Raw genomic sequence first — 26,140 nt, forward strand, 5'->3', positions numbered from 1 at the left:
AAGCTGGTCATTTCTCTTATGTAGCTGGCACAGTACAGAGGAGTGTATCACAAACCAGAGCCTCATTTTCATAGCTTACTTTAGTCTGATCAGGAGTTGCACCAATGTTTGCTCTAGACTCTGCAGATTTCAGAGTTGTGTCCTTGTGACCTGAGCCACACAGCACAGTCTAGGCAGGATAAACAAAGAACTTAACCCAGGGATTGTTCAGCAAATCTTTTAACCTCATATATCAGTACATTATCATCAAATTATGATTCATGGTTTTGTAACTGGCATGTATTAATTGAATTACAACTAATGTTTTTTCTGTGTAAATTCGTTGTTTCCTCTTTGCCGTAGGCAAATGTGTTTTTCCTGCTACACCTCAGCATAACTGACAAAGTTATTGCAGAGCAATAACAGTCCTTCTGTTCTTATATTTTCACATTTCACTAAAGCAAACAGACTCACTAACAAAATTATTTGAATGGTATGGTCTCCTTAAATGTCCTTACCACAGTCAATGGTCCTTGAAGCATTATTGAGGTTCATCAGTAAATGCAGAAAAAGAATAATTTAGTTTTACATTTTTTTCTAATGCTGATAAAATAAAAATGTTGATAGGCTAAACTTGAAATTCTTCTTATAGAAATCTGCAGCAAATGGAGTGGTTGTTACTTCATAGAATGACTGTATAAAATGAAGTGCTTAGGTAGAGTTAAAAAAAACACATCTTAAAAATAGCATTCATCATATTTTTTTCTTAATGGGTATGCAATCATACTTGTGTATGCTAATGTTGTTTTTGTTGTTCAAATAAAGCACTCCATGCAATGTTTCAGCCAACAGTAAACAAACACAATACTTTATTATGATTTCTCTATTGTAGTTTGCATTTTACCTCCTGTTTGATAAATTCTTTAGCTGTGCCATATTTTTCCCCAAGATTGGGCAGATCAGTGAGGGCCATAAAATATTAATCATAAAAGCTTAGAGAATTACATGTCTGTGACTGCAGGTTTGTCTTGTTGGCAAATATTTCTCAGTCTAAACTATTTCTCTTTTTTTAACTCCACCAGAAATGATGCACCGTAAAAAGTATAATGTCTGTTCAGATTAAAATATATGTGGTTTTTCAGACCTGATAAAGGGTCTGACTTTTTTATTTAATGCTCCAAGTTTATTTAATAATTTTATACATTTTTAGTAGTTTTGTTGTCAAAGCAGACCTGATTGCCAGTATGCCATTTTCTTCTATTTCTCCAGTTATGACATTATCCTGTAGATCCCATGAAGCTAGAAGAAAAGATAGAAGTATGGAGAAAGAAAATTATAGCTTCCTTGGTAAACCCGTGCTACTACAGACTAAAGACACTTAACCAGGTGGTTGCCATGGTTTGTTACAGGAGAAGCTGTTGAGAGATCTCTAGTTTTTGACTAGGCCCTAAATTGGGATTGGGCCCTAAATTTGGGGATTGAAGAGGAATGGGAAGTGATCCTTCCCTTTTTCTTTCCAATACTTTTTTAGACTTGTGTATTTGTGGTTTGCTTACATGAAACTAAATGGTATCAAAACTTCTGTCCCAAAGATGGAGGATTGAGAGGACCTTTTCTTTGGCTGAGAGATATTTTCTATTATCTTCCTTGTTGTACTGCCTTATATTTCTTGGTTTATTTCTTCTTTAGTTAGCTTCTATTAACATGGGTTAGTTAAATAGAAATAACTCTAAGGCTGAAGAGGCAGCCATTTTTTTCAAATTAATATTAGCCCGTGCTGGGTAGATTTTAATGAATTATCCATAAAGCAGCATAAATGGAAATGGGAATCCTGACTCTGAAATGAAAAATTAAAGTAATTACACAAGAACAGGTCATGCTAAAAGTCCTTGAATGACAATAAGCAGTCTCTAATTATTAGTCTGTGGCAATGTGGATTTTTACATCCTTGGAAAATTAATTGTATAGCACTAGGAAGATTTTGCATTTTTCCTCCTACTTGGCTCATGCTGTTTGCCATGCATTTGTTATTTTCATTGTCCTTTGCTTACTACTGTGATGGGATTCTATCAACCTGTTTCAAATATGATTTGAAGAAAATGACTGCATTTCTAGACTTCTCAAAATCTATAGCAATATCTAAAGACAGGAGTCATCTTATCTAACTTTACTCTTGAAAAAGTGGAGTAAATGGAAAGAGCTTACCTATTCAGAGCACCTTTCTGAAACAGCTGTCTTAGTATACATTTGATTACTTTATAATGAGTACCTGTGTAAGCAGCATGGATTATATGACTAATGCTTAGGTGACTAAAACCAGAAGATTAATTCTTTACTGATGGTTGAAAGTGTTGCTGTTTCTGCTCACCGTACTATCAACCAGCTTCAAGGTACTGCCTTCATAGTCCAAAGTGTGGGAGATGGTGACACAATCATTAATTCTAGGTTTTACGCCTTGTCTATGCCTGGTACTACATTGGTAATTCCAGTCTGTCTTTTTGATTATCCTATAAAAGCTTTTCCCATCAAAATTCCTTGTTAAATTTATACATCCACCGACAACAGGGACTCAAATCTCATGATCTCTGTCCCAGACTCCCTCAAATTCCCTATCCAATATTGTGTCCATTCTGTCAATTTCTGTAGCTCCTTGTAAATCAGGAATTTGACAGTCCTTCAGCCCCGTAGGTACACCCAGAAGATGACAAATTTATTGAGGTTTCTGGGCTGTGCATACATTTTTCTTATTGTCAGTACCTTCCCATTTGTGCTGCTGATGGTTTGCTTAGAGTATTTCCAAAAGTCATATGGAGTGAGGAGTTTCTGATGAGACATAACCAGGACAGTCTTTCACTCTACTGGAAGTCCCATTGTTGTGGGACACTTTTAGCATTATACTTTCTATTTTTACGAGAACAATTTTCCCAAAATGCTAGAAAAAGGAATGTAAGTTTCAAGACTTGTTGCCTTCTAGAAGACACCATAATACTCCTCTTGAAGTGACCAGAAACCCTGTTGTACAGAGCAGTTCTGTCCTGTGCTCAATGTGCTAAACAGATCAGAGCTAAGGTGGCAGTGGTGGGTGAGAACACTAATCCATGGTATCTAATTGGTGTCATCCCTACAAAAGTCTCATTTTTTTTAAACCCTGTCTTTCATCTATTAAAAATAAAGAAAAAAGGAAAAGCAGCTTTCTTTTAGTCCAGAGTAGAATGACACACCAAGTTATATGTTTCACAAACACAAGAAGAATCAAGCAGCTTACTATGTCATGTTGGCCTTTTGCATAGTGTTAAATTAAATCACACATTGCTCAGACTTTCTAATTAACAGTATGCTATGTGGAGGAAGTCTTTCAGTAATTAACCTTTCAGTTAATCAAAGCACATTTTCTGCTTCTTTCTATCTTAAATCTATTTCATGTTTTTTTCTCCCTTTATTTCTTATCATTTACTTTGCAGTCTAGATCTTGCCTTTGAAATAATAAGATCAAGTCCCTGATTCACAGCTATCAAAATTTTGAACTACACTGTGAGATAACAGAGAAGGATAAAGCTTATTTTAATTCTAATAATTCTGAATTAAAATATCAGTTCCAATATGATAGAAAAATAACTCCTATGAGCCATTTTTCTTGGCTGAAATAATATACAATAATAGAGATGTTCTGCTTTTCATTCAAAATCAACGGTTATTCATTTTAGGAAAGTAGAACTCTTTTTGTAAATGGAGACATGTTACTTACGTATACAATAGAACTTCATCAAACTGAAAACTGAGCTCACATATCACCTGCAGATTTTCTCTTTGTTTTACACAATGTTTCAAGTTCTTAAGGATTTCTTAGCTAGTATTTTTTGTCATTGTATTCTATACAAATACAGAGTCATCTATAAAGTGCAGTACAAATAGGAGGCTGACAAGCCAACATATACAGATCTTAAAGTATAGAGAGGTCAGGTAAAAATCTCTGAAAGAATTGTCTGTTTAATAAAGTCATTCTAAAAAGTGCAAACTCTTTGAAAAATATCGTTTTCTCCAGCAAAGAGCAATTTTTCTTTTCTCTCTTGTATCCACTTAAGGAAGTAGAGCAATGTATTTCAGCTTGACTACATGGAAGAGAGTAATTGCCAGCTAGTCAGCCTAAGTGATCTGCTAGTGGATGTTTTATCAATATTTTTGTTGAATTAATTATTACCTCATGCATGTTTTTTTTCATATTTTTAACTTATATAAATTTAGAAAAGCCTACAAATAATCTTCTAAAGAGAGATCAGATCATGTAGTGACAGGACTAGGAGATATGGATTCAAACTGAAAAAAGGCAGGTTTAGGTTAGATATTAGGAAGAAATTATTTACTGTGAAAATGGTGAGGCACTGGAAAAGGTTTCCAGAGAAGCTGTGGATGATCCATTCCTGGAAAAGTTCAAGGCCAGGCTGGATGGAGCTCTGGGTAGTCTGGTCTAGTGAAAGGTGTGCCTTCCCATGGCACACCCCCTTGGGGGTTTGGGACTAGATGATCTTTAAGGACCCTTTTTAAGTCATTGCACACTTTAAGCCACTATAAAAACTACTAACTATATTGTCATGTACTTTAACAGAAACAACAAGCAGTAGGAAATCACTGTGTACTTAGTAAATCACTTATTAATCACTGTACTTAGAGCTACAGAACATGAAATAGTCATGCAATATTCATGCAAAATAACACAAAAATACACAACATATAATATACAATTTATTTGTAATCATCTTTGTTTCTGTAGATAGACTAAAACAGACTAGGCTCTTTACTTCACACAAACTTTCTGGAATACCCTTCATTAGGCAACAAACCAACTTTTCAAGTATCCTGTTAAAATAATGTATTGTCATAGCTCAGTGGAATCACAGAAAGATGTTATTTCATCTATGAAATAACACTGGTGTTACAGTGTTATATCATGTTGATGTTATAGGATTTATACAGTCAGTGGTCAAAAGAACATTAAAAGGCTAGGCTGATATCTACAGTCTAGATGCATTAGAAGTGACACAGAAAATGTTAGTTTTATATTAGAATCTCAATGGTCATTAGTGCTCAAGCATTCAATGGTATAAAAATTTCAATAATATTGAAATTCTTCTCTTCCTAAACCCAAGTTTAAAAAATACTGCATATGTCCTGAGAAACTATTAGATACTATAGCATACTGACAGCTGATGGCACCTAAAAACATAGCTGCATTCTGGCCTTTGGTTTCATGCCCTGGAAGTCACCAGGAGGAGTGGAAAGCAATGACATCATTTGCCATGTAACTTCACAGCTCTTCTTGAAGTGTCTTCCAAAACTCATGGTGAAATATTAAAAATACCCCAAGCACACACATAAAGAAATTTGCCAGCAAAGAATTGTAAAAATGTTCTAGTACATAAGCCCCTCTTACTACTATATTTATTTCAATCTAAGACTGACAACTAAGAAACCTAGAATTTTTGGCTTTTCACCTTCATTATTTTTCCTGTGCTTATTATCTGCATTAAAGATTCATATAAAATTAATAACTGTAAACTTAAAACAAAAGAAGCTGAGTATCAGCGTGATTTTTCCACTTGCAGACGATTCAGTAATTTTCCTCAAATTTACTACAGTTTTATGTCTGAGTCACATATTTCCAATATACAAATCAGCAAGTCACTCTGTGCTGCATTTGCAGATATGTTTAGTCCCACTTCCCTAATCTACACACAGAAGAGCTTGTCATAAAACTTAGTTGCTAAATATTTACAGTTTGAAAATATTGAGCATCAGCAATACTGTGAATAATTTCTTTCCCAAGGACATTGTGCCTGCAGTGGATGAAGATATATCCATGGTCTCTAGAGCTTCCATTAAAAAGCATATTCTCACACAGCTTGCAGCCAGAAAGCGGGGCTTCAGCATACCTAGCACTTGTTCCAGAAGGCAAACATTGTAAATAATTAATGCCCCCCTTCCTCCTCCTTTCCTTACCTTTTATATCTGAGCTGACATCATATGGTACAGAATATCCCTTTGATCAGTTTGGGTCAGCTGGCCTAGTTGTGTCCCTTCCCAGGATTTTGCCCACCCCCAGCCTACTGAATGTTGAGAGACAGCCTTGGTGCAGTGCCAGTGCTGCTCAGCAGTAGCCAAAACACACTGGTGTGTTATCAGCACCTTTCTAGCTACCAATGCAAAGAACAGCTCTGTGAGGGCTGCTGTGGGGAAATGAGCTCCATTTCAGCCAGGCCCAGTAGGTGGGTTGAATACCCCATAGTGCGTTGAAGTGAAAACAGCTCTCTGACTTACTGTCCTGCCATACAGAAAACTTATTCCACCTAAAATAAGTTCCCCCATTAGCACAACTTAAGGGCACAAGTCTGCTGTGGCTGTTAAGCCCTTCAATGGGTATCTCTTCCACCTTTCATATATCCTGCAGTAAAGCTATTAGGTACCTACTGTGTGGCATACAGCTAATAGTTGGTCTACTGTGTGCTGTACTGTGATGAATCTATTGAATGGAAGCTCTAGAAGCAGCAAAACCATGCTGCCAGTGGGGGAAGTATACTTGTAGTCGCTATACTTGTAGTCAGAGACGTGGTTTGTTATATACACAAAGAGAACTGTCTTGGGATAGACAACAACACAATCTTTTTAATGGAGGGAAACTTGCAGCAGTCTACTGTGGATAAGATGTGCCAGCTGTACTGCCATAGATGGGGATGATCAAGGATGTGTTCTTGTGTTATTGTAGAAATAAGACATTTCTGGGGATAGGTGCAGGTCTGTGCTGTAGTTCCATGTTTTGGAGATAGAGACAGTGGCTGATTGACTATGTGCTGTCCATAAAAAGGAAGCAAAAAGAAATTACTAAGGGAATGTGAACGGAATTCCTCCCTTTGTCTATCTATAACTGAGCATGACATCTCAGACTATTTTTTTAGCCAGTGAAGAGAAACTGGAATTTTGGGGGCACAATTCATCTGTTGTATTTAGAAAACAGCCTTTTAGTGACATGAATCAGGGTTTAGAAATAATTTTTTTTCATTGGCTGTAAATGGAGACTAAGTACAACTAGCTCAGATTTCTGTGTTTGGTAAAGCAAATGTCATTTTAAGAAGACAATGAAGCAAAACTCTAATGAATTCTCAAAGGGACATACATCCAATAGATATATCACTCAATAATCAGTAGCAGAGTAGTGGCCTGAAAGTATCACCTCAGGAACTTTGTGCATCTGTCAATACAATTCTTCTGTGTTCTTCTCCTGTAGTCATTCCTGAAAGCCTTATTTGAAAAGATGCCATGTCTCTTGTCCTTGAGGCTCACTAAATCTATTTACATTGTAATTCATTAGAAAAACATAGGGTACTGAGATTTTATGAGCGTTTCTTGTCAGTGCTGAGTTAGTTTTCTTTTCCCTTAGCTCTCTGTAATATCACTGATGGTGAGAAGCCTCTACAAAATGTGATTCAGAAGGATATTGCAAGGTTGGTGTTCCAGAGGAGCCAGTTTGAGCAAAGTGGCACATGTCATTACATAAGACTCACCATTCAACTTATTTCTGCATTTCAGGATCTATTTAAAAATAAGAGAGCTAGTGTGTCTACAAGGGGCAAACCTAGGAAGTGATGTAAAATATAGAGCAAAATGGAAATTATTTTTTAACTTCCCATGGAGATTTTATTTCTATTCTTTTTTATTTTTACTTTATTTATGATATTGTGGATATTCTGGTTGTTTTTCTTCTCAGTAAAAATGCTACACTTTGCTTCTAGTACATAGGTCCAACTAAAAGTTTAACTTATCAGTTGGTCTTGTTTGAACTTTATTTCCAAAATATGTATTTTTTTTTAAGAGAGAAACTCTTTTACAGTAATTTTTTTCCCCCAAACTCTAAAATTCTCTTTTCTTTCCAAACTACACCGCAGCTGCTGGAATTGTAAAATGAGATAAAATGGATGTTAAAAGTGCACATTTGGATTTATTGAGCTTATTTTTGACCATATAGTGAGAAATTCCTTCCTGCCCATGTACTGAATTTAATTGAAATAACTTGTTTATTTATTAATCATATTTTTTATATTGATTTATGACACATGAAAGAGTCTTCAGTCATTAATGTAAAACAATATTTAATAGCTTCTTCAGAGGAAAAGTGGATTGGAAGTTTACCTTAAAACACTCAAAACCCCCCCATCAAATATATTTATTAAAGATTTATTCACCCTCTGCTACTAAGATTTGATTATTTAACAGTTTATTTGTGAAAAAATAAGGAACTCAAAAATATTTTTTGCACTAGAAACCTCAATAACTAATAGTATTTTATTGCCATGGCTTGAGCTTATTTATAATAACAAATATAGAATGGTGGAAAAAGTCATTTAAGCCTTTATTGATCATCAGGTTTGACATATAGTAAGGATAAAAAAAGCCTATTTGGCACATCTGACATGTTGACCATATCATGCAGCTAATTTGTTGATGTTTTTTCTTCAGGTTTGCTTTGTTTTGTTTTCAAGAAAGGCAAGGAGGAAAATTTTTTGTTTGGGTTACAAAAGTATCCTTGGCACAACCTAACAGATGCCACCAAACATAATGCTACTAAAACATAAATAGAAGCTAGAAGTAAGATGAATTAAACATCTAGAAAAATGGGAAACTAATCTGCTGCAAGACAGAGGTAGTAACACCTTCTCCTTCTCCACTATCCCTTTGAACAATGGTGCATCAGTTCAAAGAAATCAGGCTTCAGCTGCTCACTTAATAGCAGAGATTTCCAGAGGCACAGGATTTGGAGAGATGTTCCCTTCTCAAACTGAACTAGTTTTACTTGACAGGTCACAGAGATAAAGGGTAGCATGGCCATGCTCACTGAAAGCAGCTTTAGATAAGTCGCTGTGCTTGCAGAGATCCCATGCTACTCAGCTTCATGGATCTGAAATGCCTGTTAGCTTGGCATGAAGCTATTCATCCAAGCTTTTCACTCTGCCTAGAGCCACTTTCATGAAGTCTGTGGGAAATCTGATGATTAAAGTTGAATTCATCATCATTGCAATTGGAAGCTGCTGTGCACCTGGTCTGCCTCCCTAGTATGAAGGATATATTCACAAGGTCTCTAAACAAATATTAACTCAGAAGCAGTGCTGATACTGGCAACAGAGCTATTTACCCATAGATCCTGCTTAGCTTGCATGATCAAATTGCATTAGACTACAAGATAACATTGCAGATTTTAGGTACCTCTAAAACTATCTTCCTTCCTTACACAAACATCAACTGATGTAATTGATCAAGGCCAGACTATCCATAAATAACACGGTCCACTCAACAGCAAAAATAGTTTTAGTTCTTTCCTGTTAAAAACAAAACTAATGCAATCAAGACTACTGGGTTTTGAACTCATGAACAGTTTTGGAGATATAAAGCTGGGTTTCTGCTAGTTAGATGCAAAATCAAAGCAGATTTTTGGGTATTTTGTATTTTGTCCACACACTGGATTGCTTCTGTGGAAAATAAATTATCAAAAAGTATGCTTTGGATGTGAGAATAGATGAAGACACAAAACATTAAAAGAAATACAAACAAATACAGTATTTTGTAAAGAACTTGTTTCATCTTATATATGGTTATTCAGCAAAATTTACTGAAGTTTGTAGTGTTTTTTTTTTTTTTTTAATAATAAGCCAATTGTTGGTCACACACACCCATCCATAGTTTTCTAAGCCTTCTCTACAAAATGAGGTTTTTTTATTGATCAGGAAGCTAGTGCCAGGGTGCTCATTGGAATGTCTAAATGAAACTTTTATCTTAGAAACGAATTAGTGGAATGGCCAGTGAAAACAAATTTTCTAGCATTTAATTTTCTACTCTATTTTACATTATTTCCCAGGGGTACCATAACCTTCACAGATACACGGCTTTGTGCAAATATCCAATTATATGGTAGAATCTCATGAGTTTGAGAGTTGCCCCTTCAAAGTTAGCCAACTTTCTAAATGGACTTCTTTCTTCTTCTGAAAAAGTTAAACCTAGTCTATGTAGACGTTAAAAGACCCAACCATGCCCTTAAAAAAAATTAAAAATAATAATTAATAAGAAAAAATGTAATGCACATATATGGAACTTCATGAAGGATCTTTGTTTTTCAGTTGAGGGGTTTTGATCCACATTGGGTTTATAAATAACAAAATTATTGTAGATGGCACAAAATTGGGAAGAGAGGCTGATATGCCACAGAGTTGTGCTACAATTGAAATGGACCTTGACAGGCTGGAGAATTGGGCTGACAGACATCTTGGGTGTCAACAAGGAGAAGTTCAAAATCCCACACCAATAACAACCCCTTACACCAATATATGCTGGGGACCACCCAGCTGGAAAGCAGCTTAGTAGAAAAGCACCTGGCAGCCACCGATGACATGAATTTGAAGAAGAGCCAGTAATGTGCCCTTGCAGCAAAGACTGTGGGGAAATAACAGAAGATTGGCAAGGAGTATTGTAAACACACACTCAAGTGACTTACAGCTGGGGTGTCAAAAAACACATATATCATATTAATTGCTGTTTAGCCTTGTGTGTTTGACAAGCAGAACATCTGTGTTTAGATAATATAGGCCTGTGATAGGCTTAGAGACACCCTATCAAACATTCTAGAGATTTATTCTCTGCTGCAAGAAAGATCAAGCAGAGTGGTAAACTATGCCTGTGCAAATCCCTGATACACAGGCAAAACCAGCAGGTTCAGTGACCCTCTAGCATGGACCAAGCTCTAGAGTGCCTGCAGCTCTGCTTGTGTGCCTGGGTGCTGTTTCAAGGATCCCCAGATGGTGGAGTAACAAAAATAAATGTACTCTGTGATTTTTGATATTATTGATTTGATATTGGTATTTTTATATTTGTTCCTGCTTCTGGCCTGTGCTGACCCTCACAAAGGTAAATGGTACCTTAGGGCATCTTAGACAAAGCACTGCCAGCAGGTCAAGGGCTGTGCTGTGCTTGGCACTGGTGAGACCTGTCCTAGAGTGTTGTACCTAATTTCAGGCTCCCCAGTAAAGGAGAGACATGGACATGACAAACAGAGTCCAAGGAAGGGGCTAAAGGATGTTTAAGGGACCAGAACATCTTTGCTGTTCATCTTTGAACATCTTTGGAAAAGACTGAGACAGCTAGGACAGTCAAGTCTGGAGAAGATCAGGCTCAGAGGGAATCTGACACTATATATGAGTACCTGAATAGACAATGCAAAGAAAGCAGAGCCAGCAGTGCCCAGTGACAGGACAGAGTTAATGGACACAAACTGAAACACAGGAGGTTCCCTCTGAACATCATTTGCTATGAGGGTGACTGAGCACTGGCACATGCTGCCCAGAGAATGTGTGGATCTCACTCCTTGCATATATTCAAAAGCTGTCTGGAGGTTCCAGGCGGTACTACACAGACACAGAGAGTGACACAGATGACTTCTAAATGCCCCTTTCAGCCTCAATCTTTGTGTGATTTTTCAGTTCTCTGAAACAGCCACTCACCTTTCTATTACGTGAGGCTACAGAGTGTGCTGATGAGAAAACCATGAACTGATTTCATCAGAATCAGATGAAACTCTTTTCACCAGGATTAGTCAGCTTTGGTCAAATACTCCTGTTCGTTATTTTTTATCCCAAAAAGATGTTTGTCTCGGTTCCAGTGCAATTCCATTAAAACAGGGTTGTTCCTGGCACTCGACAAGCTCTTAGCTCTAAACCTTGAAGGCTGTGGGACATTGAGGTATAAGTTAACACATGGAGGAAGTGTTGCTGAGACATTAGCTCATATAGTCTGTGCTTTGGGTGAAGGGACTGAAAGCTGAGGTATCTTCACACCAGGATGTCCCTCTAGTTTATTCCTTCTGGTCCCTAATAGACTCAAGGAATTTAGTTTATCTGATAGCCTGTAGCTTCTCATAATCCCAGTACTCTCATACTGTATAAATGCACTGTGTGACAGCTTTTCATTAAATTTTTATCTTCTGCTGAATCTATCAATACTTGTGTCCATGTATCCCTTTCATTAACTGATGAGTCAATGGATAAAATCTACTGGATATATATGTAGCTTAATATCTAGCCTATCTTTCTAAAAGTTCTCTTGTCTGAATGATGCCCAGTGCTATTTTCAACGCACAGGATTTCTTCCTGTATTTTTGATGCAGACTCCTGTATCTCTGAAAGCTTCTAATCTCACTCTCCCTGGATGTCACAGTTATCTGTTTCTTCCCTCTTCATGCCCACACTGTTTTATTTTACTCTGCTTTGTCTCTGTGGAACAGAAGCCCAGGGTTATTTCAGGTTTCTTTGTTTTTGGTTTTTTTTTTTGCTTATCTTCCAGGCTTTTTCTACATGCCATTAACTCTCTGTCTATATCATTTTTCTAAAACCCATATTTTACACTACAACTTACTTGATAAAATATATCCAGTGGTATACAGCCACCCATCCAATGATGGATTAGATAGTGCTTTACCATCTAAGTCAATGCAACTTCACACTTCTTAGTCATCTCTTTCCCTTGATTAGACTTGACTCCTCCATGCCAGAAGAAATGCATTACATTTTGCTCAGAGAGTTGCAGCCAGAGTTTTGTGACTCCATTTTGTATCTCTCTGAAGCTGTCAGAGAGGAAAGACATTTCATCCACCAACATCTGCTTTGAATTTAAGCTCTTTGCTTTTCTGTATTGTTTAGTAACTTGCCTCAGCTGAATCATCTGTTTCCTTCCATACTCTTATCCCTTTTCCAAAACCGTTGGGGTCTGTATATATCTGTATGCTATATTAGTGTTTGAAATAATCTCCCACTTTCTGTGGATCAGGAATAATAACGCTTTCAAATTCTTTTCTACAACTTACTTCTTTTGCCTGTTCTTTTATCAGTGTCAATTTTGAGTAATCTCCCGACTAATATATCTCCATTTTTTAACCTCCTGTATCTAGAACCCAAATTTCAGATGATATAATAATCTTTAAACCATTTTTTTAGGCATGTGTAGCCACACAATCTACTTATGGCTAGTTTAAAACCTGAGCTCCTCTGGATTTGTGAGCTTCACTCTGAGTTAAACTTTCCTTTCCTTCAACCTAGTTTTTTTTCCTCTGCTGCCAGTGGCAGCTAACATCCTGCCTGTCAGCCTTAAACATTTTATATGTACATTCAGGCTTTCAGTAAGGCAGACAGTGAATCTGCCTGGGAGTCTATCTGAGCCCCATGGAATAGTCTATCCATTACAATTCTCTAGTACACTAGCCTCTGTAGCTCAAGTCTACATCACAATTTAAGATTTGTTTTTTTTAATCTTCTATAAGAAAATCATGGTACATGAAAAATATAATAATAACCATGTAAAAAAAATGGTGTGGGGGGGGGGTTTCCCTTTTTTCTTTTTTTTTTTTTTTTTTTTGAAAATGTTTCCTTTGTGACTTTATAAAGAAAACTGAATGAAATCCTTGAGGTATTCTGTGCAGCTTTGCACAAAGAAAAACTGAAAAACACATTGGACAAGCATTAAGAGCTGCAAGTAAAGCAGTTCAGTAACAGAGCAGTAGAAGAGTCTATCACAAAACTGAGGAATGAAGTGCCTGCTTCTGAGTGTCTCAGCCAAATCAGGGATTGCAATAAAATTTGCAAGGGCTTCAATAATACAATCATGTTATTTTTGTGTTATGTCATATAATAAATGTGGCAGTGAATCAGCTCCACCTTAAGGGATATGGATGCTACAGTGACAGGTAAAGCTACCTGCCTCATTTGAAAATATTAAAATAATCCAGTTGCCATTTCTCACAGCCATCAGTGCCTCTGTAAATAAGCCACGTTTTTTGAGCTGCTTGGGGACAGCACTCAAGCAGACCAGAATATAATACAAATACAACCTTGTTGCTCCACCCCTGTACAGCTGCAGATACAAGCAGATTAACTGTACTGTTTAGATAAGGCTAAATCCTTAACTTGTGTTGGCCTCCTTAAGGGTAAATTAACACCACAGGGCCTTTTTATGTATCTGTTTATAGAGAAAATATGTAAGGAAAGTAAGTGATAATCTCAAAAAGCAGGAAAAAGCACAAATCCCTAGGATTATCAGAAAGTGATGAGGAATTAGAATAGATTGAATATGAAATGGTTTACCAGAGTGAGTGTGCAAGAATGTAGACTAGAGAAATTATTCTATGGATGGCAAAAAGTCTTTTCCTCTGAAAAAGGAAAATAAGGAAAAAAATCTTGATTTATGTAATTTTTTCCTTTTGGGAATAGCCGCATTGAAATCCAAACTGAAATTTGTTTTAAAATTTTAATAGAGGTAAATTTAAATATTTTCATTTCAATTTTTGGTTTCAAGAACTTGACATTAAAAACAGTCTCTTTCTGGATTGTCATTTGGGATTTAATTTTTTTTAAAAAAATGAAAGAATGTAAAATTCTTCTGTGTTGCAAATTGTGCAAGAGAAAACCTTGCATTATCATGTGAAAATCAATTCTTGACCTTTTACACAGATTTCACACCTTTGTAGATCCTATAAAGAACAGCATCTACACACTATAAAGGTATGTCATTGAATTTTTTGGCTCACCACCCCTTCAATGTGTATTGTTTTAGAAAGACAAAGGAATTATAATTTCACATTACCATGTAAAACTGCACACGTATGTCTGATACCAACACATACATGTGCATAGAGATCTGTGGTCTTACAAGTTCCTTCTCTAGAGACTGAGGAAAGCAATACATCTCATTTAGAAAGGAAAATATTTATAATTTATGCATGTTTATTAATTATTTTGTTTAACTGCTTAATGTCAGCTTTATGAAACAAATTGAATTTATACCGTTCTGATAGCTACTTAATTGTGCATGAGTAATGAAGACATAAAATCTTCAAGCAAAGCTGTGCCTTCAGAATTGAATTATGAATTGTAGCTTTTTTTCAATATCAAAGTAAAAGATTTTTATAAATGGTGAATATTCTGCTCAAATGGTCTTAAAGAACATCAGAGGTCTCACTGCAGGAAATTCTGAGACTATTTTTCAAAAGATGAATAACATTACCTGCAAAAAAAGGGTAAGATTCACCTTTTTTTTTTCTGTGCAAATTTTACTGGTGCGGTGCTCCACAATGTGATCCACAGGCTGGATACAGAGAGGCAAGAGGAGGCAGCTCTAGGAAGATGTAAGGAATTCTGCATGTACATATGTATGATCCTGGGCTAAAGGCTTACAGAGTGAGGATGGCAGCACCTTCAGACAAATGCTGGCTGGGGACAGCGTGAGGATCAGGCTGGGGACAGTGTGAGGAGGAGGCTGGGGACTGTGAGGATCAGGCTGGGGACAGTGTGAGGATCAGGCTGGGGACAGTGTGAGGAGCAGGCTGAGGACAGTGTGAGGAGCAGGCTGGGGACAGTGTGAGGAGCAGGCTGGGGACAGTGGTGAGGAGCAGGCTGGGGACTGGGAGGATCAGGCTGGGGACAGTGTGAGGATCAGGCTGGGGACAGTGGTGAGGAGCAGGCTGGGGACAGTGTGAGGAGCAGGCTGGGGACAGTGTGAGGAGCAGGCTGGGGACAGTGTGAGGATCGGGCTGGGGACAGTGTGAGGAGCAGGCTGGGGACAGTGGTGAGGAGCAGGCTGGGGACTGGGAGGATCAGGCTGGGGACAGTGTGAGGATCAGGCTGGGGACAGTGTGAGGAGCAGGCTGGGGACAGTGGTGAGGAGCAGGCTGGGGACAGTGTGAGGAGCAGGCTGGGGACAGTGTGAGGAGCAGGCTGGGGACAGTGTGAGGAGCAGGCTGGGGACAGTGTGAGGCTGGGGCTGGCACGGCGAGCCTGCGCTGCCCCCTGGTGTCAGCAGCGGTGGCAGAGCCTCCTCCATGGCAGGATCCACCGGGGCGCGCCCTCCTTCGGCCGTCCTTCCCTCCCGTGCCTTTGCTTGGTACGGACCCACCAAGAGATCTGATGAACAGAGAACCCCCACTGGCCTGATGTTTTGCTTTCAGATGTTCCCACGTGCAAAACAGTGATGCAATGGCTTCGTGTGAAACCAGCAGGAGCAGTGCAGCTGTTTTCTGCGTGGTGACTACTGTGCTCTCCTCTCTCTGTACGTCAGTTTTAGTCATGACAGTCATATGTTTCTCTAGCCTCAACTATGGAATTCCCTCTGTATTTATTCCTAGTCCGAAAAAGGAATGCTCTACTACAGTATGACCAGGAAATATAGTTCTATGCCCCTTCCTCACCTTTGGGGATTTCAGACAGGGGCTCAGGGCATAGATGGGAGAGCTGTGTACCACAGTCCAGCCAACAAATATGTCACATATATTCATCCTGTGACTGAGAAAAACACACTTACTTATTTCCAAGATTGGTTGTTTTTTTGTAAACCCAAGGAAAATGTAATATGTTGACTGTGACTACAAGCACTCTAACCCAGACTAACTGCATTTTCAATAATCAGGCTAGTTAATGCCACTAATATGAGAAGTGTCAGTATTTAATCCATCCAGTGATCCTCTGATTGGTTTATAAAAGAGTGTAGTGATTTGAAAATCAGTAATTGTACCGTGAAGAGAAGAAGGGAGGGGGCAGAGGAGAAGGGGACCAAAAAAAAAAAAAAAAAAAAAGAAAGAAAATAAATAAAAGTGAAACACAAATTGTGTATGTACCACAGTCTTTTATAAGACAGGGGCAACCTTTCATTTCCACCACAGCCTGCTGGAATCCACAGACAGCTAACAACCACTGTGCTGTCACAGGGAGTTGCAGGGGTATAGGGAGGTCTAGTGTTTAGAGATTCATGTCCTAACACCTCCTTCCTGAAGTTTATTTTCAATGTCCTTAGATATTAAGAAAAAGGAAATCCTTGATGTAACTTTTAAAAATATCTACAATGGGTTTTAAGCTTCTGAGTAATCAGGTTTCTGTAATTCAGCCCACCCGAAATAAAGACAGACAAAAATAGATATTGTTACCGATTCCTTTTTTTCCTTCTTTCAGCCTGTAAATTGGTTTTATTCTCAACACAGTGACTATAAAAACATTCTGTGTATGACCAGCCTCCATTTACTGCAGTTCATTTTGAATCTATAGATTCCTTGCAATTACTAATTGTATTACTAATATTTTATATATTTGGCTCCTGTTTCTCTTGAGTCTAATGGACTCATATTACACTGTTAAATGTGTTTATTCAGTTTGGCAAAACAAATATACATTGGATTTTGTGCTTGGTAGGTTTTTCATTATTAGGACAGAAAATTTTCTGTATAACATGAGAAATAATTTACGGAACTCCTAATATGGCCTATTTCATATCAGTGTAGATGTTCAACACTTTCAAAAATGAAGGTATTTAAGTGCAGGGTTTAACCTTTGCATGTGTAGTGTTTTTTACTACTTTACACAGGTTAGCTATAGTCTTCTTTTGCATATAAGTTGTGTATATTCAATTTGATTGAAGAATCATTATTTACTGTGGAAAGTAGTCAAAATATGAGTAAGAATATAATACATAAAAAATAAGTTTATAGTCTGATGTTTTTCTAATAATCCCTCAGAGTTTGAGCAGTGAGATCTTTAATTTAGGGCGAAATCTTGTTCAAACACATGCAGTCCTACACAGATTAGTTCTTACAATTTGGTGGACAAGGAAAGCATTCATCTTGTTTTACAGAATAAAATGACTAAAATGAACATGCAACATTGCGATATGACTAGACATTTCTCTTTCTTTGCCTTGAACAGAAATTCTCAGGGGTTCCATGATCTCTGTGCCACCCTTATTTGATTTTTCTAATCAGATTTGTAAGGATTTCCCAGTACTCTGCTTAGATGTATCTGGCTGAAGGTAGATACCCACCTTGATTTGGAAGATGGAAATAATACCTCCGCTGAGAGTTTTCCCACCCTAGTACAGAGGCCGAAGGCTAAGGGATGTTAAACAGTCATGCTAGTGCTTTTTCACTTCAGGGAAGGTACCTTATTTGTGCCTGGAAGTTCTGGTATGCAGAATTCTTCTACTGGTAACAGCAGAGTCATGGAATGATTTCCTCCTTGCCTGGCCTGTTGACCTGGCCTGTTGTTGGGAGGAGACACAGGTACCTGGGGGATCAATGCACAGCATCATCTCTAGCCACCAAATTGGGATCTGACAGTTAAGCATAGAACTAAACTGTTGATGCACTCCTGCCACAGTGACATCATAAGCTCATTTTAAAATGGATATGACAGCAGGTATGTATTTTTTCCTTTACTGACACACACACAAAAAAAGAAGCTTAGTTTATAGTTAAGATTGTATATTAAACCTGAAGATGACAATGGTTAAATAAAATTAATTCTGCCTCAAAGTGCAGTTAGTGTATGTTTGAAGGTATTTGATACCTCTGAAGGTAAGTTTAGTTGTTGTCATCCTTATCAGGTGGACCATTCTTGTAACACTGTGGTTTTATTCATAGGTGACACTACTGTATGCAGTTCTTCACGAGACACAACTTGAAATATTTTGATAAAATGAGATGCTTGCGGAAACGATCAGCAGTGTCATTCTTAGGAATCCTTGTTGTTTGCTTGCTGTTCATGAACTTGTACATTGAGGATGGTTATGTTTTGGTAAGTTGTGAAGAAGTGATCGTGGAACAACAAAACAGTAAAACACCCCTAGTAAAACAGTAAATTATTGAGGATAAACTATGTATGAACTATTTGTGTGAGCTGGGAGCTTGTTTTTCAGTACACACTGCAAATCTCACCTCTGAATGCTGCATTAAATGTTATTATAGAAATAAAATTATAAAAGAAAATTTACACCCATTCATCTACTTTAAGCTCCTTGCATAAATAATTTCATTTTAGTGAGTTTATTTTGTATTTTTCTTACTTTTTGTAATTCAGATTTTAGTCTGGTGTGTTCAGTGCTACAGCATAAAAAATTAGACAAATGAAACCTAATGTAAGTTTATGTTTTTGAAAAAAATTGTGGAAATATTTATGTTAGGAATTTCAACAAATAAACTACTGACAACATAACATAACCCTACGTTTTGTGTGTTACCTAGGGGTGTTTCAGTGCTGAATGCCAAGTGAATCCTGGAGACTCGATTAATGGATTGAATTTCCAGTTCTTTGGAGATTGGACTGGGCCCAGTAAAAGAATATAGTGATTGAAAAACTGGATCTTGCAAATACTAAAATGACTACATTGAATTTTTTATATTGTGATATGACTAGATAGTGCTGTCTGTGTCTTGAATTGAACAGGGACAGTATGGATTTTCCAATATTTTGAAAGATTAATTCTGATCTCATTTGTGTCTACATAAGAACAAGAAAAGAAACATAATAGTAGGTCAAAAAGTGTAATATACAAGTAGTAAAATCCTTACATTATTTATCAGAACCATGTATACAGTCCTAGTTAATTTAAAATATTATAACTATAAAATTACTTAGAACAGTAAATATTTACAATATTAATATTATGCTAGTACTTTTTAAAGTCATCGTAAAGATAGGCCATGCTTGTAACATGTCACTCCATTACAGACATATTTCCATGTCTAACACTGAGGATTTGCACTTTTTATGTATTTCACATTTCTTGGTTATGAAATTTGACCTGGCTTATCACTTTATTTTTCCTAGTGGCATTTTCCCTAATATTTCTTCTCTGCTCACTAATTGTTTCAAAGTCCCCCAGATGTTCCTGAAAGTGCTTTTATTATCACTGCTAATGGTGTTCCTCTTGGCTTATTTTTGAAATCTTTTCCTGTCCTATTTGCCAGCTCCCCAGATGGCTCCATGTCTTATTCTTAATTTGCTCTTCCCCCACCTCTCTTTTATAAATTCACTCTCTTTCATTGCTTCTCTCATCACAGTTTGGCATGTTTGCATTCATGTAGCTCTCAGCCAAGTCTCTTGCCAAATCTCCTGAGAGTTCTTCCAGGTCTCTTGATACCTTTATGGTCCATCAAATGTTTTTCAAGTGTGTTAGGATGTTGACTTTTCAGCTTATTTATTTAGTTTTATTCTCAAATTTCCTGACCCTGTCTGACAGCTCCAAACACACCATGTCTGGTGTGTTTTCTCTGCTGAGGTAAAAGATGAGCAATTTCAGTGTTTGTGGTGAAGAGAAATATACTTTGGGTAAACTTTTTGAGGACAGCAGGCTAACCAGTTTCCCTCAGGGAATGAAAATGTGAAAGTCCTCAGAGTCCCAAAGGCTCTCTGAATTGCAGCCAATCTCTTTCTGGACTGTCTTCTAAAGGTAACTGGAAGACAACTGACCCAGAGTTCCTCCTCCCAGTCTGAGACAGCAGGCTGTGCAAAGGTTTGTGGTGCTGGTGTCTCTGGCACCAGATGTAAGACAAGTGGTCTTTTCAAAAAGTTAGAGTATTAAAATGACATTAATTCTGGTAAACCTTAAGGGAGAAGAGAAACTTTCTGGTTTTGCTCAAAACATCTCACATGTCCAGAGAATCCCTTTACTGTTTTCTGCAGGGTATTTGCTGCAGAAATGGAAAGGGCGCATGTGGCAAGAACAACTGAAGTATATTGAGTAGAGGGTATGCAGTTGTGCAGTGCCGATACATGTGTATTAAAAAACCAGTTTAAGGTGCTTAATCTACAGCATATGAACTATACTTGATCAAGTATTTTGGAGACATGTTAAACTAAAATATACCAGATATCACAATATACACAAGGGGGTCTTATACCTATTCAGAGCTGTAAGTGGACTGTAAGTGAAGCATGTGTTCTGCACTCTTTTATGAACACTAATCACTATTTTGGGCACTAGGCAAAGAATAGCACTATTGCAATTGATACAGCATCCTTAGCAGAGCAGAGTATCTTCATAAAGGGTGGAGAACTCTGGCACTTCATCCTCTGACTCCCAACATGAAACTCCCAGCAAACACTGGAATGTAAGTTAGAGATCAGTTTACAGATGAAAGCCAAAACCATTATAGAACAAGCTAGAGAAGAAAACCAAGGAGAGTTAATCAAGCTCCTCAGCTTCACTGACCTCTACATAGTAGTCAGAGATAGAAGAAATAGATTTTAATCTTTTGAAAAAATCCAGATTTCAGTTTTTCCCATCATTCAACAGAATAAGGAAATAGCAACTATTAAAAAGAAATGTTAGCCACAAAAGGGATTTATTAAAGAGGAGAGAAAAAAGGAAAATTTTTGTGGTCAGTTTAGATATTTTGCTTGTTAAAATCAAAAACATTTTCTTCTGACATTGTCTATTTCTAAACATTTTATGTAGCAAAACCTCAGCAGAATAAGTTTTCATTCTATGACCTTATGAAACAAGGAATCTTGGTGCTCCATTCTGGAGCCCATGACACAGTGTTTTGATACTATTTTAAAAAGAAAGTTTTTGGACCAACCTTTTTTCTTTCTCATTTGACATTTTCATGGAAAATCTGAAGTTTTGGTATATTTTCTTCCTAGATCACTGAGTCACATTTTAATCTTGAACCTAATCATCAAACTTCCCCTCATAATTTATGAGCAAATGCAAAGTGGCACATAAGCACTAGAGAGAAATTGCTCAAGAGTCACTGAAGATCAAGAGAGCATAACAGTGCAGGTAGATGCCCCTGGATGTCTGCCAAAGATCTTTACAAAGCTCAGAAGGGGATTATTTACTATTTCTGTGCAAGAAAAACAATGAACTATAAATGAGTGTAACATCAGTTTACAGAAATACTTCTTTGTGCTATAAAAGTTATCTTTTGACACATTTTTAATATTTATGCCATTAAATATGAGCACTGTTTACTGTTTCTGTGGTTGTTAGCAGCAGTACTATTACTGCACAATGCTCCCATTTAAGGACAGATCCGGAAGTTTTAGTGCATTAATATACTGCATTTATCAGAAGAAACTAACTAATTCATACATGTGCTTGTCATCAGACTAAATCAAACCAGATAAATTAAATAAGCATTCCTGCTTTTAAATTCAGTCTTCATGACCTCTTAGATATTCTCCCTTTTCTTAAGGACTGAGGGACATATTTTTCCTGAGGCCCAAGTGATCTTATGCATAGGGCACTTATGCATGATGAAGCCACTCTTTCTCTTCTGTGCCCTTACTATGACCAGAGAAGCCTCTTGGAAGAAAAGGACTAAAGAAGGCAGGAAGAAGAGGCATGGTGATAAACGTTCATTTTGACTATGCCATCAAAAGGTGTTCTCTAAATTCAGAGAAACTTGTACTGTCTGCATGATCACAAGCATTTCAGCTTATTGCAAACCTGAATAGAAGCTTCTCAGAAAAATGAGCCAGATGCCAGGATCTAGATTTGTCTTTCCTTTGCAGCAGTTTTTGTAGATTTTTTTTAATCACTGAAAACATTTTTGTTTGTTAATCTTTCCTGTTTCTACATCTGTGAAAATTATTTTGTCTGTTGCTGACTAATGTTTTCTTATCCCTCTTTTGAGTACCACAGCATTTTTTGGCTAGTAATTTAATGTTTGCTACCCTTCCAGAGTTTTATGAAAAGTATTTTTTTTTCCTTATACTGTAATCTGAAGGTTTATAGTAGATTTTCTGTAGCCAAAATATATGATATTCAGTAATGCTTTTGGGTTTGGGGGGGTTTTGTTTGTTTTTACTTTAAATGAGGTGACCTCCACATGCTTTCATGAATGCTGAAACTGAAAAATGTTATTTTTGGAAACCTGCCTGTCCATGTTTCCTCTCTAGCTGGCATTCACAAATGTGTTTCTCTCTGTCTCTCTCCCCTTTTTGTTATTTTTGTTTTCCCGCTAATAGGAAGGGGACAAGCAATTAATAAGAGAAACAGCCACGCACCAGCTCAACCCAGAGCGTTATGTTCACAGTTTTAAAGATTTGTCTAATTTCTCAGGATCTATAAACATTTCCTATCGCTACCTAGCTGGCACACCTTTGCCAAGGAAAAGTAAGTAACTGCAATTTGAATGTTGCAAAATGAGGTAATTTAAGAAGGAGTGAAATCCATATAGTCCCTGTGGTATTTCTATGCAAGAGGGGCTGAGTTAGGCAGTGACAGTCTCAAGAGTGCTGGTGAGACAACTATCATAGGCCATTCTTGAATGGCTGCTGGTCTGTAATTAGCAGTGATTGCCCCACAGCCTGATTACCTTCTGACCAATGGCCTGACTTGCGGATATCCTGCAGGCAGCCCCTGGATGGTCCATGTGAGCATAATTCCATTATCTCCTCCTAGGCAAGAGGAAGATGATTTTGAAAGCAGAAGCAAGGCATGTGCTGGTGGTGTTCTGTAACCACCCTCTGAGACCATACAGTCAATCTCTGTCTAACTGGTAAATCCAATCTTAAGTATGCTTGGCATCACATAGATACACCCCTCAGGTCCACTATTCTGCCGGCCCAGCAGCTGCAAATGGACCTCTTTGCTCCTTTAGCTGTGCTAAAATGGGAGCTGAATTGTGCTATTATTGGGACTGTAAAGGAGGATTCTTCTCACAGCCATCTGCAGATGGACCATTTAGTTACTCTTATTTCAGAGATGGTTCTAGACCTTCCTCTAAATGTGAAATACAGCTATACCTAGACTTCAAGCAGGTGTCCTTTCACCTGGTTCCAAATGATTCCAAATCAACCATTTCACATACATAAACAAACTCTGAAGTCCAAGGCCATAAGGTAAAATAAAATAATGTGTGAGTTGTAGAAAGCTATAAAGTTTGTTCAAATTGGATTTGAAAAATTTTGGGCTCTGTAGGCAGTGTAAATGACTTCTGGAAGTTGTACTTCACTGTACAACTTCAATTTGAGCAGACAAGCCTCGAGGGAAGCACTGAATGACTACCAGAGCAGCCTGTTACAAATGACTATATTTTAAGAAAGCTGGGATAAGTTCGACCTAAGTACACTCTGTCAATTACAAAGTCTTGACATTTTTTGCATCAGAAGTTAGAAAAATAGAGATATATTAGCAAATATATGAAAAAAAAAATAAACTTATTTGGAATCCTGGTAAAAATTCAATGGCAATGACTACAAAACAACAGAGATTAAATTTCTTGTTTTATAACATATATCTCTGTCTAGAAAGAATGTAAGAGCATTAAAAGTTATTTGTACAAGCAAGAAGAGAAGTTCTCTTCTACTTTAAAATAATGTCTAAATTGTATCTTCCAAGAGGGTGATCCCTGTAAAATGCTTAATGAGTCCTGAAAGAGGGTTAGAAGAGAAACTACGAGCAAGGAAAAACTAGACAAATGCACCTAAAAATGAACACACTGAGAAATAATTATCCATGCAAAACTCATAAAACTGTCAAGTTATGCACAGATGTAACTAGACTTTTAGAGGGCTTAAAATGATAAAAGTGCTGCATTTGGTAGTTCCTTGCTTTCAAAATACGGTGTGAATAATCCCCTCATAATCCCCTTTCTTTTAGCAGATTTACAGCCTTATCATTGTATATGTGGTTTTGTCTACAAGGCATAAATATACACACTGCTTTGCCATTTGTCCCCTGCATGCTATTCCTTGCAGTAAACCACTGAATGTTTAACACAATAGTCTCCATATGTCTGTTTGCTTGCAATATCATACTTCTTAATGAAAAGGCAATAAAGGTCCTTTATAGCATGCAGCTTAATAAATTCACATACCAAATTTCTGTCTTCACCATTCACGAGGTTTGTTTAATATAAACACAGCTCTGGAGAGTATCTGTGATAAAATTGCTTCCAATATCAGATACTCAGTTTTTGTTTGAATTGTCTTTTGTACAGGGTATCTTACGATTGGACTTTCCTCTGTAAAACGGAAAAAGGGAAACTACTTGCTTGAGACCATCAAGTCCATATTTGAGCAGTCAAGCTATGAGGAGCTAAAAGAAATTGCAGTGGTAGTACAGCTGGCAGATTTTGACTCAGCCTGGTGTGAAGGGATGGTCCAGGATATTTCACAGAAATTTGCACATCATATAATTGCTGGCAGATTAATAGTTATTCACGTCCCTGAGGATTACTATCCTGTACTGGATGGCCTTAAGAGAAATTACAATGACCCCGAGGACCGTGTGAAGTTTCGATCAAAACAAAATGTAGATTATGCTTTCCTTCTAAACTTTTGTGCTAATCTTTCTGACTACTATGTGATGCTGGAAGACGATGTTCGCTGCTCAAAGAATTTTTTGACTGCTGTTAAGAAAGTAATTACCTCACGAGAAGGATCCTACTGGGTGACATTGGAATTCTCCAAGCTGGGGTACATTGGAAAGCTTTACCATTCTCATGACCTACCACGCCTGGCCCATTTTCTATTGATGTTTTACCAAGAAATGCCTTGCGATTGGCTGCTCATCCACTTCCGTGGGCTGCTAGCTCAAAAGGAAGTGATACGTTTTAAGCCATCTCTCTTCCAGCACATGGGATACTACTCATCTTACAAAGGAGCTGAAAATAAGTTAAAGGATGATGATTTTGAAGAGGAATCCTTTGATATCCCTGACAACCCACCTGCAAACTTGCACACCAATATGAATGTATTTGAAAACTACGAGGCAAGCAAGGCTTACAGCAGCATTGATGAGTACTTCTGGGGCAAAGCTCCTTCTACTGGAGACTTCTATGGCATTGTATTTGAAAAGCCCATTAAAATCAGTAAAATTAAAGTTGTCACTGGCACTGAAGATCGGCAAAACGACATTTTACATCATGGGGCCCTGGAAGTAGGTGAAAAGATTGTAGGCAGTAAAAAAGGAAGACAATGTACGACTTACTTGAGACTAGGGGAGTTCAAAAATGGGAATTTTGAAATAACAGATGTAGAGCACAAAGTTCTGTTTGATATTAACTGCATGAGAATACTTGTTACTAAAAGTCAAAAAGAATGGCTGATCATTAGGAGCATTAGCGTCTGGACTTCTCAAACACCAAATCAATAAAGCAAGGCCACCTGAGAAGGTACAGGGTGCATACAATCAACTGGGTCACAACTGGTGCCACTCCCCAGAAAAACAGACACTTGTAGCTCTTCACTAGAGACACTGAATATCTGGGGAAATCACAAAACAAGTAAAGCAATTTATTTTTTACCAGTTTGGTCAGGCAATATACAAACATTTATTTGTTGAAAATTTTGAATTTTATAGAAAACAA

At 37.4% G+C, this 26,140-nt stretch overlaps 1 protein-coding gene across 1 annotated transcript; it reads left to right on the forward strand.

Moving 5' to 3' along the window:
• Positions 1 to 2,317: 2,317 nt before the first annotated feature.
• On the forward strand, positions 2,318 to 25,926 carry LOC131572567 (alpha-1,3-mannosyl-glycoprotein 4-beta-N-acetylglucosaminyltransferase C-like). Its single transcript, XM_058825817.1, is given in 5 exon segments — positions 2,318 to 2,458; positions 18,461 to 18,486; positions 18,488 to 18,614; positions 22,794 to 22,941; positions 24,770 to 25,926. Coding segments are annotated over 5 exon segments (1,599 nt in total).
• The last annotated feature ends 214 nt before the right edge of the window (positions 25,927 to 26,140 follow it).

Source organism: Poecile atricapillus, chromosome Z (assembly GCF_030490865.1).
Source record: "Poecile atricapillus isolate bPoeAtr1 chromosome Z, bPoeAtr1.hap1, whole genome shotgun sequence".
Taxonomy (NCBI): domain Eukaryota; kingdom Metazoa; phylum Chordata; class Aves; order Passeriformes; family Paridae; genus Poecile; species Poecile atricapillus.